Source organism: Mugil cephalus, chromosome 3, assembly GCF_022458985.1.
Source record: "Mugil cephalus isolate CIBA_MC_2020 chromosome 3, CIBA_Mcephalus_1.1, whole genome shotgun sequence".
In the NCBI taxonomy this organism is placed as follows: domain Eukaryota; kingdom Metazoa; phylum Chordata; class Actinopteri; order Mugiliformes; family Mugilidae; genus Mugil; species Mugil cephalus.
The window spans coordinates 28,174,103-28,187,956 of record NC_061772.1 but is presented as its reverse complement, the minus strand read 5'-3'; the positions used below and the strand labels follow the sequence as shown (position 1 = coordinate 28,187,956).

General features: G+C 40.4%; 1 protein-coding gene across 1 annotated transcript in view; it reads right to left on the bottom strand.

Moving 5' to 3' along the window:
- The window catches only part of otog (otogelin), a 69,854-nt gene that overhangs the window by 27,430 nt on the left and 28,570 nt on the right, over positions 1 to 13,854 (bottom strand). Inside the window, exons 22-28 of the mRNA XM_047580776.1 lie at positions 13,264 to 13,338; positions 12,044 to 12,087; positions 11,759 to 11,924; positions 1,784 to 1,891; positions 1,059 to 1,197; positions 673 to 807; positions 409 to 555 (exon numbers count right to left, since the gene is read on the bottom strand). Coding sequence (XP_047436732.1) covers positions 409 to 555; positions 673 to 807; positions 1,059 to 1,197; positions 1,784 to 1,891; positions 11,759 to 11,924; positions 12,044 to 12,087; positions 13,264 to 13,338 — 814 coding nt within the window. The remainder of the gene's footprint in view (positions 1 to 408; positions 556 to 672; positions 808 to 1,058; positions 1,198 to 1,783; positions 1,892 to 11,758; positions 11,925 to 12,043; positions 12,088 to 13,263; positions 13,339 to 13,854) is intronic.

Sequence of the window (13,854 nt, the reverse complement as noted above, 5' to 3'; positions counted from 1 at the left end):
GAGGTGATTGAGCTACAAAGCATTTTACAGGCTCATTTAAGATATTTAAAGTAAGTAGACGCTGGGATATTTAAGTGAGGACCTTTTACATATTGACAGACATTGGCAATAACATTTATAGGCCGGTTAATGGTAAATAAGACATTTATTTCAACATAGCACATCCACCCCATAGAGTTACACTGTGGAATCTAACCTCTGATGTAGCAAACATGGCGCCCATGACTTGAGTTGGACAAATTCTCTGTAATATACGACTCTGCTCTGCTGCTAATTATTTTAAACAATCGTGCATCACTTTTAATATTTATTTAAATGTTTTAGAGACAATTATAACCTGCAACACAAAGACTACATCCTCTTTTTTAATGCCTGTTAGCAACAAAGGTTGTTGAACCAGCGTCCTACCTGCCAGCGAGGACCAGCCTGGATGTGGACGGTGGTCTTACGGTCCCAGAGGACGGTGATGTCCTCGTCTGGGAAATGAATGACCGTGAAGTATCCAGCTGGCCAGATGAACATCCTCTGCTTCCTGTCAATCACACTGGACGGATTCTGCACAGAGGCAATTAGCTGAACATTAAAGACCTTAAAGTGCACATATTGAACAGTTTTTTTCCAGTATTTTCTCAGACTGTGTAAAGAAAATCTCCAGAATTCATTAACTCTTACTGGTTTCCCCGTGTCGTCGTCAAACGCCACGAAGGATCTCCCGATGTTGATGAGGAGAGATTTCCTGCAGATGACTCCGCTGTCGAAGCAGTCGACGTTCTCCGCTGTAACGCTGAGCATCACATCAGTGCTGCTCTGTGGAGGAGACGAAACTGTCACAGGTACCACAAATGTCTGAACAGCTACAAAAAATAACATTTCTCTTACTGCATTTTAACCTTTCTGAAGTTTTAATTGATAATTTTAAAGGATTATTCCATTTTCTGCGTTATTTTTTTTAATAATTAAGTGAATAATTGTCTGAAAACTGCCTTTTTCTGCGTTTAAGTCCACACCAAAACATGATCCAAAACAGTTGATGGGTTCAAATAATCTAGAGCAGATACCTTCACCAGGTAGACTTTGCATGCACCGACGTAGTCAAACAGGAGTCCATCAAACGTCCGGTAGTGGCGGTCGCCGTAAGCCGTGCACATGGACGGACACGGACGGAACACGCACTGAAACGTCCCGTGCTGGCAAACGCTACAAAGACAGCAAAGCTTCAGTGATTCGGCATCAACTTGTTCCCACTTAGAGCGAGGAGGACATTTTTTCTCCGCGTCTAATGGCCTCCCTTTGTGGAGACGGGGCCGAAAAGTGGCCGGTGAATTGTCAAAGGCTGAATCGCCGCTTATTGAGCTATTAGGCTGTCATCTACATCTTCTTCTCTGGCTGCAGCTCGAAGGAGAAATGGAAGGATGGGAGAATGACTGAGATCACTGGGAGAGTGTTTCCTTTCACCAGCGATGAACGGTCTGAAGCTCAGGGAATCAAAGACTCATACAAGGGCCTGCTCTGTTTTCACGTTTTTTTTTTTTCCTGTCCTGTGATAACAGAGAATTATGGATATCAGGTGGCCACTTTCGACGCTCTGACAACCTCGGGACTCTTTCAGGAGAAATTATGTTGGAGATTTGTCTGAATTCTGACAGATATTGTTTAGCGAGGGCAACGCAAATTTGTATGTCACGAGGAAAACTGGACGAAGAGAGAAGGAAAGCTGATATGTGAAGATCTCTTAGAAACACCAGGCAGGTTTTCTGTAAACACTGGAGGTGTGTGAACGTACCACTGGTGGCAGGGAGAGGAAACTCTGTCGCCGGGGAAATACTCTTTCCCTTTCCACAGACAGGGGCAGGCTGCAGGTTCGAAGCACTCGTCTCCATGTTTCAGCAGACTGGAGGCGAAGAGAAGAACATTTTCAAAGCTCGGTATTTACCACAAAACTGAGCTCAGATGTTCAGATTCAACCACTAAGAATTATTACTGGGTAAAATCCTGTAACTCTTGCTCCTTTATCTTCCAAAAGTTTAGGTGTATAACATTCAAACAACCAAAGAACATTCAAAAGAAGCTTAATAGTATTTGCTCAAAATGTTCTACATTTCTGAACAAAAATGACACAAAAGTTCAGCGGACAAACAGACAAACAGAACCCAACCAAAAAAATGAAACAGAAATGTTATGCTTTTGTGCTTATTTATTCTAGAGAACTAATCATTTGTTCATATCTGTGAGTTGCTTAACTAAGTGTTTCCAGTATCTGCTGTGAGCTCATTCTAACTAAATGTCTGTAGTAACTTCTGATCAGTGGGAGGAGTTTGATCCCGTTCATCAGAACAGAATCACTTCAGTTGTGAGATGTTGGTGGTTTCCTCTCATGAACTGATGCTTCAGGTCCTTCAGCAACATTTCTATTGGATTCAGGTCACGACTTTGACTTGTTCATGACTAAACATTCATCTTGTTCTTTTTTCGTTTCATTTATTTGGATCTACATTATCTTTTGGCTAAGGCCATCGCTATTCTTCCTGGAGTCGACACCCAACACAATTTTCTTTACACTGCAGACAACAAAACACATCACACAACAAAACGACACAAACAGCGACTACAAAACACCTCACAACAATCTGCAAAACAAAACAAAAAGGACCATTTTCAATGTAGCACTTCTAAACCCACATGGTGAAGATGGAAAGGTCTGAAAAATGAAGCAGCAGAACGAGAAGACTTGTGCCAAAAAAGGGGTGGCGTGTTTTTTTTTTGTTTGTTTTTTTCAGGGTGACCAGACGTCCCCGATGTCTGGGGAAAGTCCCCGTTTTGAATGACCTGTCAGCGGCTAAAGCTGTCCCTGAAAATGTCCCCAATTTTAGCTTTTTATGAATGACAAAAAATATCTGGTGTGCAGACTACAGTTTTTACGGTAGAAATATATTTTGGGTCATACCGCCAAGAAACTAGATGTTTCATCTCCAAACATGACGTCTCTCATTTAAACCAAACCAAGTCCCATTACATTGACTGGAAACACTTCTGATGGCCTTGATTTAATTTAATTAAACCTCAAAATGTGCACATCAGAGATAATAACATGCTTTTTCTGCATAGAGACTTTATCACAGAGGTCATTTCGTTAGCCTCATAACATAACCACCTAAATCATATTTGGTATTTTTAAAGATTAATAGTAAGTCCAAAAATGACAATTATGCTATTAGGCTAACGACAGTCAATACCAAGGAAGTTCTCGGACCAGCAGGTGTGGTCCCACCTGATGATCTGAATGAAAACCCTCCTCAATGAGCTGATGGTTCTAATTCTGAACGGTCCAGCGATAGCACCAAATAACTCACCGCCCTCTAATGGCTGCTATTATCCAGGAGCTGCGAGCTAACAGCACGCTATCAAGTTATAACATAATCATCATGCGGAGCTCCCGTGTTCATCTGTAACCCAGATAAGGGGACAGTCTCCAGCCAGGAGAACGACAGAGGACGAGCCAAAGCATGTTGGCGTCCCGACCGACCGGGGATCTGCCAGGAAATGAGAGCGAGTTTCAGGGGTGGGCGACCGCGGATGAAAAGCGCTAACACTCGTTGGCTACATGAGAAAACTAGACAATTAGGATTCTCAGAGATAGACAGAGAAACAGCCTTTGTCTGGATCCCTCCATTTGCTTTCCACTCCGCGAGGCGAAGCTGATAAGTATCTTGTAATATCCAGAGTTGAGCTACATCCACTGGCGAGGCCGCAGACAATGAAGTGACATAGTGAATGGTCCCGCCACAGACCTCAGGTTCATCTGAGTAGAGTTACACGACAGATAAAACTGTGTTAACAGCTTCCTTTATCCACCCGCCAAGCTGCCGTATCAATTACTCCGATCAAAGATGCAGAAATCATCCATTCTCCTGACCTACGTGCGCATTATGAATAAATCCTCATACACACAGGCTTCATTTTGAATCTCATTCTGTCGGACGGTGTCAAAGTGGCTGAAGAAGATGTAGCTGGCGGTGAAGGTTTTAAAATGTGTGGAGCCAGTTTTTGCACACGCCACGAGGTTCAGTTTAATTATTAATGGTATAGTCAGAGCTTCATCCTACATCAAGATAATGACCCAAAACTTTAGTCCAAGCTCTACCAGAACTACCTCAGGATAAAAACTAGATGGAAAGCTTGAAAACATGGAGTGGACCATGGCCCAGACTCTAGACTTTAACCCCATGGAGCTGGTTTCAATTCATTTTTATTTATAAAGCTCCATAACAATACAAATTGTCTCAAGACGCTTTACAAAAACCAGCCTGAAACCTGCAGAGCAGCCTGAAGGCGACAGTGGCAGGAAAAACTCCCTGTGGATGTCTTTTAAGTGTGAGGCAGCTATTTCAAAGGACGGTGCTGGACCTCATCCAGAACGTTTCTGGAGTAGAGGAACCCAGGTTTTCTGGAGCCAAGGTACGAGCTCCCCTCTCCACACTACATTAACTTTGACAGAAAGATTTATTGGACTGAATCCGGGCGACTCTAGGAGAAGACAAGGAAAGACTTCAGGAATCAGGATTTTTAGTTTATTTAAGATCGAGATCTGGACTCAGATTGGTCGATATCAGTATTAAAAGATTGGTACTGGATCAGGAGTCAAGAAAACTTAATGAGGACATCTCTAAAGGATGTTAAAATAGTGGATTTTGTAAAACTGCCAATCATAGACACTATCTACATATCATTGCGAATACTTTTGTTAGTATTATGAATATCATAAATATTTTATTTACCTTTTCTTTTCCTTATTTACTTCTAGTTTACTTTATATTTACCTGTTCTGTTTTTATACTTTATCTTTAAACCTTAATTTATATGTATATATGTGCTTTTATGTATATGAAGATATGTGTTTAAATATGGATACGTGTGAGTTTTATTACCCATTTTCATTTATTTATTTACTCATTTTATTTTGTATTTATTTATTTTTTACTTATTCTCTTTTCTGGTAAGTTATACTGCTATACTGCTTCATTTAATATATAAAGTCATATGACAGGAAATGTTCTGTGTAATGTCATGTAAAATATATTTATTTATATGTACATTGGCTTTAAATCTTTATATGGAATCAGGATATGAAACCAAAGCTGCACAAGAAAAATTCTGTAACACAAATTTTGTACAGAAATATAAATCTGTTTTCTTTTTGTCTGCATTCTCAGGCCAAGAGTCAGATCTAAGTCGGACACACACTGACTTCTTTCTCCCTCAAAACCAGTAAATATAACGTACTTACTCGAATTGTATATTTTCCCGAACTTATGGTTTTTAAATTTTGTGGTAATATGATAAAACACATGAACCACGTTTGTATTTCAGGGTCTCCGCTGCCTCAAAATGTTCTTCCAGCTGCTGTTGTTTTAAAGGTCAACAGATAAACGGCATCATCTTCATCACCAACCTTCATCTTCACTGTATTTTGCTTAAACTCCAGAGTAAGGTGAAACCGAGCAAACAGATTTCCATCACTGTGTGGACGCCCTGTAACCAGATTCCAGCCGCATGCTTCTGTTTTGCACCTGAAAGTCCAGGTTCACATGAGTTCATGTGGGCTAATTGACGCAGAAGGAATGAATGAATGAATGGTCTACATTTTGATCATAAACAAAGTGTGCCATTGTGAATGAAAACACAATGGATTCATCTGTCGCCACCACGGCTGATTATTTCCCATTAGAGGTTTTTAAAGTCCTGCTACAGACGAATACCACGTATTTGACTTTGAGTCTAGAGTTTTTTTTTTTTCTGTTTGCATGATTAGAATCTAAATGTAGTATTCATATCATCTGCAGGTGAGGCTGTTGCAGGAAGGAAAATACAAGGGAACATGTCTTGAGTAAAAGCCAGAGATACTGCAAGATTTGTCATAACATTTAGACTGATTACATTATTTTCAACTACAACCAGACATAAATAGCCTGAGCAGGCTCCGCCCATCTCTGTTGGAGCTTTAATGGAAGTGGAAGCTTTAAAAAAAATCCAGTTGAAAGTGTTTCATTGGAAACTAAATTGGTACAGGCCTGCGAATACTAACTGACAATGACATAAGTGAGACATCAGCACTTTTGAATGATTTTCTAGTAAACCTTCCTTCTTAACATTTCTGTTATTACGACTATGGCACAGCCCATACTTTAGAAAGTAATAGGAGTGGGTATTGGCAAGGACTTCACGATGCGTATTACAATACTTGAGTCATGATTGGATACATTATTGCAATATTTTGATACTGTGATATATTGCAAAAGTCCACCTAGTTCACTGACAAAAATTAAATGCATTTTAAAATACAAGTTCTATATATGTACATGAGGTGACTGATAATTCATTGGACAAATTGAGTCAAAAAACAATATTACCCTAAATGATCCATTTCTTATTTATTGCACTTGTACAGAAAAACTGCTGGTTTGAAGGTCTATTTTATGACGATGTATTACTTTATTCTTAAATTTTCTACTTCTTTCTTGAACTTTCGATTTGTTTTTCTAAATATCAATTTTTTCTCTCGAAATTTCGACTTTTTTCTCAAAATTTTCGCTTTTTTTTTTCTTCAAATGAATGGCCCTAATACTCTTATGTAGAGTCACGTTTACATGTAAAGTGATCTGTTCTGATCTGGTGTTTGCATAGGGTGACCAGATTTAATTCCGGGAAAAAAACAAACAGAGGAATGCAACACAAATTCCATATGAACATGTTTGAGGCTCTAGTACAACAAAGTTCTAGTGTGACAAGTTTGAAATTGGTTCAGTGTTTGAATTTGACACATTTATAGATCTAAAAAAAGAGGACGTCACCCCTTCTTGACTCTTGAATTTAGTTTTGAAGCATGACTGAACAGTTTTGGGAGAGATATGAGCCTTGGTGTCGTGCTGAGCTGTGAGACTGTTTTGCAGAGTGAGCTTCTATTTCAAGAAATGAGCCAAACCAGTCAAGAAAAACTGTAGAGCAACAGCTTCATTCTAAAGCGCTCCTACTGGAATTCCTACTGGAAACACTGAAGAGGAGAAGACGTACAGAAGAAGCCTTTTTGTTGGTGCTTTGAGATGTTTGCCCGTTCTGCCCATGCCCCCTCCCAAGAAGAGAAAGTTCTGTGTGCTCTGTTTAGATGCTGCCATATTTTCACCTGAGGAAACGTCACTGGGCATTTATGTCAGGACAGAGCATGCTCAGATAGAACGGAGCATGATTTCAGTCTGATTCACCGTTTACTTTCCTGAAAATTGAAATTTCAGTCGGTTTGAGTCTGTTCATTCTGATTGAGATGTTTATATGGAGCATTTTTATTTGGTTTGAGCTTCTAAACCGATTCTGATTGGAATATTTAGCTCCGTGTAAACCCAGCTACCGTGGAAAGCAAGCAGAATGTCAAGTGTGGTCGTAGTAAATAAGCTTATCCTGCAGAGGGCAGTAATGCATCATGTAGCGTCAAAACTGACAAAAAACTCCCAGAAAAGCAGCAGAAGATACAAAGGAGTAGAAATGAATAAAGAAACTGATCTTTTGAATGAAGATTCAACTTCAAAGACCTGTCAGATGTTTCTCCCAACAAAAACAAAGTTATCTGCACTTACTGTCTATGTGAACCGAGTTTTGAACTAAGCAGGAAGCAGAGATGTTCATAGGATTAATAGAAAGTTAAAAAATATCTCTTACATGTACATTTACAATATATTAATCTATTGACTGTCATTACCAAAACGTTCAGTTATTAAATCTCGAAAAACTCTAAATTAGAGTAAAAACCTGTTTCTGTGCAGCACAATCCATTTATTTACACAATCTTTCTATTTGTTGCCACTTCTTGCCACGTCTAAGATCCCACCATCACCAACAAAGACAGACCAATACTTATCTGCATAAAACAACGTAAATAAACTGTCTTCCATTCGAGACTTACTAGAGCAAATCTAGAAAGAATCTACAAAACCTGCTGATTTCAGAGCTAACTCCATCTTCTGAATCGTCTCTACCGTTCGAGGGATTCTAGCTGGTTAAAGAGTGCAAACATCTGGAATAAACTGGAATAAAACTGTACAAGATATCTGATTTAAAAGTTTTCAGTCGTCCAGGTCATGGTTTATCCAAAAAACAAAAACGTTTCAGCCAAGCTTCTTCAGATCTAAATGACTAGAGGGGACTTTTAATCAGGAGCCATGTGTGGGTGGTGCACACCTGAAAGTCACATTTTTTGGCGATAGCCTAACTTGGGATTTGATGCAGTGATCATGGAAGGATGAATGAGATCTCTTTGTGTCCGTGTTTACCAAGAAATTAGTTCACAAACTATCAGATTCCAGGGAGTTATCGAACACCTGACGTCTCATCCGGAGGTGGTGGTGGTGGTGGTGGTGGGATTGTTGCCGTCACCATAAAGGTCATGTGGTTTTTACGTGGTGAACGGTGATATATGAATCACAGCCCGTGAGACAGAACATCTCTGTGCCTCACTGACCTTTTCGTCATGTCATTGGATTTCCGGATGTGAGACGAAACACTTCTCTGAGTCAGAAATCCCAAACAGGTGATATTTGGACTGACATTAAGAAGAAGGAGGATTTTAATCAGGGTGTAACCTCCACACTTCCACACACTGGAAAAAAATAATAATTCACTTAAAAAAGCTGAAAACAAGGACTTGTAGAGTTTCTTGAAGCCATTTTGCTACTGATCCAAGTAGCTCCTCTCTGGACAGAGGAGATGGACTGAGGTATAATCTACCATTGGTTTTACAATACAGTCTTAACATCTGGCCCCAAGACCAGACTCAACTATTATAACAGTCTTCTGACTGGACTTCCCCAAAACAGCTGCAGCTCAGATGTTGACCAGAACAAAGATATCAGAGCACATTACTCCAGTTCTGAGGTCTTTAAACTAGCTCCCAGTCAGTTGTAGGAGTTCTGTTGGGCTTATATTCAGTTATCATGTCAGAATGCTAAAGAACAGCAACTGGACTTGTAGAGTCTCTTAAAGAAGCTTTCAGTTCCAAAGGACTGGTGGGGGAGTTGAGGTTTAAATACCGAAATCTGTGGCTGTAACTCCTCAGAAACCTGGTTGACTAGTGTTTGTTAATGACTAGACAGATGTGCTCCTTCCCTGATGAATGATACTCAAACAACCCACTCTGGTCTCAAAGTGTGAACGGGGGTGAAACGTTTTGGAGACAGATGTTAGGACTGTGTTCTACACTGATGGCAGGTTATATCCAAGTCCACCTCCTTGGTTTGAGGTTTTTCTAAACTGACCAGCTACACCTGAAGGACAAAGGACGCTCCTTTGAAGGCAACAATGTCCACATTTTAGCCAGAGAGGACAGTCCTCTAGAACTGAAGAAGATATTTGGATGAACGTCTTCAAGCAACTCCAGTTACCTTTCTTTAAGGTTTCTGTTCTGTAATCTTTAGAAAATTAGTACATGTTTGACACTGTGTGAGTTCAGTTGTCCTTGTTTCAGCTTGTCACAGATGGGTCATTTTTATATTAACGTGTTTTTTCTTGCTACAAAGTTTAAGCAAAGACCCAATGAGGCAAACTGTGTCTACCTACTTTTATTAGTTTTATTAATAGCTCTGTACCCTGCACCGTAGCCTGACACGCATAAACGAAACTACACTTGCAAACCTCTCTCACAACATTATGTTCCTTTCTCTTTCTGATATATATATAAAAAAAAACAAGGGTAAAAAATATTAACTATACACCCAGTTTGCATTAGGGTTCAAGGACCCAAAAAAGCTTAATACAATAGTCCTGTTTTTCAGGGGCAGAGCTGCCATCAATCAGTTATGTAATCTGTGCAAATGTGTCATAAGATAGGCCGTGTTTAAACTGAACTCTGCCTGTACATATTGTAATCAGGATGACTCCTGGTTGATGTCACAGAATGAAACCACTTAACCCTCCTTTCAGGCCGACAGCCAGAGAGGATTAGAGGGATCAGATGACCGTAATCTACTCCGTTATGTCTGCCAGCCTCATCTGACGGCTTTAAGGACGTTTGTCTCCCACAGATGATCTGGAGAGACATGTTCATCGCAAAATATGAGCAAACGTTTAAGAGTCTCTGACCAACTTGGACACATTTATTAAATCTCTCTCAACAGCAAAGAAAGTTTACACGGTTTTGCTTGATAAACAGTAATAAAATTGATGGTGCCCATGCAGCATGCACAATCATCCACAATCATACCTCAAGAAAAACAGCTGTATGACCAATGTCTAAGTGTTTAGTTCAGTAAAAAAGAAAAGATCTCAAGGATCTGAAGTCACCAAGGGCCAAATGCAGCTGAAACTTAGTACTTCATGGTGGCCAACATAGGTTTCAACCAAACACTGACTGCATGTATTGTGCAGAGGTAAATCATGATTAATGTGGTGACCAGCGTCCTCCTGCAGCAGAGGGAAGAGATTTTAACAAATCTGAACCCACAACTCCCGGTGAGGTCAACTTCAGCCTTGATGACACACTCTTTTCTTAACCTTTGCCTGGCAATGGAAATGTCACCGTCATTCATCTTCATACCAAACAACTGAGCACGAAAGCCTGTTTGAGTTCCATCACATCTGCTCTTTGGTCCTAAACAAGTAACTACCGGCAATTAAAGCCACCAAACATACTTGGACAACCGGCAGGTGATAGGAGGAGGAGAGAACCCTTCATACCAACAAGAGGCAGAAGTCAGTATTCATTATAAAAAAGGGGAAACAGGAAGAACTATTATTAGCTGGAAAGGTAGGAATGTGGGAAGAGTTACTATTGGTTGGAAGGCTATGAAGCTAGAAGAGCTACCATTTGCTGGGAAGCTATGAAGATATATTGTTACCGAGGAGGCTTGGAACTAGAAAGGGCTAATATTAGCTGGCTAGGAAACTAGGAAGAGCTATGATTAGCTGGAAACCTAGCAAGTTAGGAAGAGCTACAAATAGCTGGATGGCTATGAAGCTAGGATGAGCTACTATTAGCTGGAAGGCTATGGTGCCAGGAAGAGCTGTGACGCTAGGAAGATAGAAGAGCTATTGTTACCTGAGAGGCTAGGAATTAGCTAGAAGACTAGGAAAGTAGGAAGAGCTACGATTAGCTGGACGGCTATGAAGTAAGGGAAAGCTACTATTAGTTGGAAGGCTAGGAAGCTACAAAGGGCTACTATTAGCTGGGATGCTAGGAAGCTAGGAAGAGCTACAAACTATTGCAGAGAGCTGTCCTCTCCTGGATGCACATGCACTTCATTCATTCTAGTGATCATGTTGTTAAGGAGATATTTTTAGATTTTAGATGGAAATTTAAAAAAAAGTGTGTTATTTTGTTTATCTTGTCATGCTTTGGTTCTCTGTGCTGTACAGCCAGAGTCAGACTTTATCTGACTCTGACCCCATTCAACATGCTGGAAACACACAAGAGAGATCTGACTCGTACCAACGGTGCCAACAGTAAAACTAGAGCTGCAGACGCTGACCGACGGCCCAGAGCTGGAAAACAACCGACTGTTGGCTTGATGTGTCACAGACCAAACACATTGACCCGAGCTTGGAAGCCAGATCACTTTCTCCACCTACAAGCGTGTCGTGGTGGAAAGTTAAGTCTGGAGTCTTTCCGTTTAAATAAACTACAAAATGTCAACATTCAAAGCAGAAAAGAGCAAACAGCTACGTCACCAGTAGCTCTACAAGTTACTTGTGACTCATTTTTTGACATTTTTTGACTCACCCTGGAGGGCAGGTACATCCGGCCACACATGGCTCGTGTGCTGAGCAGGTGAGGTTGAGCAGGAAGGACTCACAGGTGTGCTCACAGGCCACGCCCCTTCCTGGCAGGAGGCCGTCCTCCCCCTCTGAGCAGTTCTGGTACAGCTGACCAGGTGGACACAGTCTGTCTGCAAAGGTCGAAGCAGAAATTTAGGGTGCTGTGGAGAAACTGTAAAATATCACTGAATAAAAGATTAAGTTAATGAAAATAGGAAATGAATAAAATATTATTTAATGAGTGACCTACCAGTTTCTATGGTTTGGGACACTAGTTTACCATTCAGACAGAGCCTGCAGGAGAACAGAGAAATAAAATAAAGCATTGGAATATAAACATGGAAATATTTTAGGATATGAATGTTCCAATGAAATGCAAATTTAAAAGAGTTTGTTAACTTTAAAGTTCTGGTTCTCTAAGATCAACAACAAATTAGAGTGATCTCTCTGACTCTGTTTAACCTGGTGAAAGGCCACAGTGGGGTTCAACCAGTGGCTAGACAGCAGGATGCACAAGTGGAAAGGTGGAAAGCTGCTCCAGGAACTGATTATGTTCCAGCAAAGATTTCCTGAACCAATCAAATCTTTTATGCTTCATATGGTGCTGGACAGAAGAGCAACAGCGACGTATACTTTCATATTACTGGAGAGGATCGTGTTGTTGGGGAAATATTTGTGAATTTGAATGTTTAGATAAAACGAAAATGATATTTTCTTTACTTTCAGACCTTCTGTTTGTCTTTCCATGCTCTGGTTCTTTAACCAGAGATCCAGAGATCAACAACAATTACAATGATTACAGACGCTGGAAGGCTATGAAGCAAGAAAGAGCTACTATTAGCTGGGCTGCTAGGAAGCTATGACGAGCTATTGTTACCTGGGAGGCTAGGAACTAGAATGGGCTAATATTAGCTGGGAGGAAAGGAAAGTAGGAAGAGATACAATTATCTGGGAACCTAGCAAGCTAGGAGGAGCTACTAATAGCTGGATGACTATTAGTACAACTATTAGTCGGAAGGCTAGGAAGCTAGGAAGGGCTACTATTAGCTGGCAGGCTAAGAAGCTAGGAAGGGCTACTAACAACCAGAGTGATCTCTCTGGTCGACTGCATTCATTATGTCAAAAAGTAAACCAAATTTGTGTTTGTTCTTTTTTGTTTTGTTGTAGCAAATAATTAAATATTTTACACCTCCAGGATGCTGTAACTAAAGTCTATTTTTATTTTATTATTTCATCTTGTTATTAAAAATGTCTGGATTGCGACAGACAGGAGGTTTTGGAGGCTTTGCTTTAACAAGAGTTAAATCTGACACCAAAGCAAAACATAAACTTTAGCCGACTCTAGACGTAGCATATCATTCACAGAAATGGGTTATTTTCTAGTTTTGTCTTTTAATCTTTTAACACGTGGAATAAGATTGTTCTGAGCATTTGGAAGCGAAAGACAGAGACGAGGGAGGAGGATCTTACTGAACACCTGCTGACGTCATGATCACATCTCCCGGTTCGTAATCGGCTCCCAGGAAACTGCAGGGACACTCGCTCCTGAAAACGCACACGAAATAAAACCAAGAATAAATTAAAGTGCTTAAATAACTAAAGTTAAAAACCAAAATAAGAAGGTAAAATGTGCAAGAGTTTGGGCGGGATGCAAAATTATGTGACTATTTCCAATGCAAACGTGTGCGGAAACATCCTGAATCCACATATACTCACCAGGTTCTGGCTGATGTGAACCAAACACTGCTCGGTTTGTTCCACACTGTAAAGATTTACCTTAAAGAGGGGATTGTGTTACCTCAAACAGAGAGTAGGTGGAAATGTAAGGGGCTGATATGAGGGTTTAAATCAGAGCTAAAGGTGTTGAATCTGTTGAGAAGATATTTTTATGACAAATAATAATTCCATTGGCTCCATGTGTGTTTGTCTGCAGCTAAAAGCCTTTGTTACATATAGGCCAACGCCACACATCAGCCTCTGTACCACAAATTCTTTCTCACTGGTTATCAGGTATCTGTGTCGTCCAGAGTCCGAGTGGGAATGAAAGGGGGGTTTCACGGT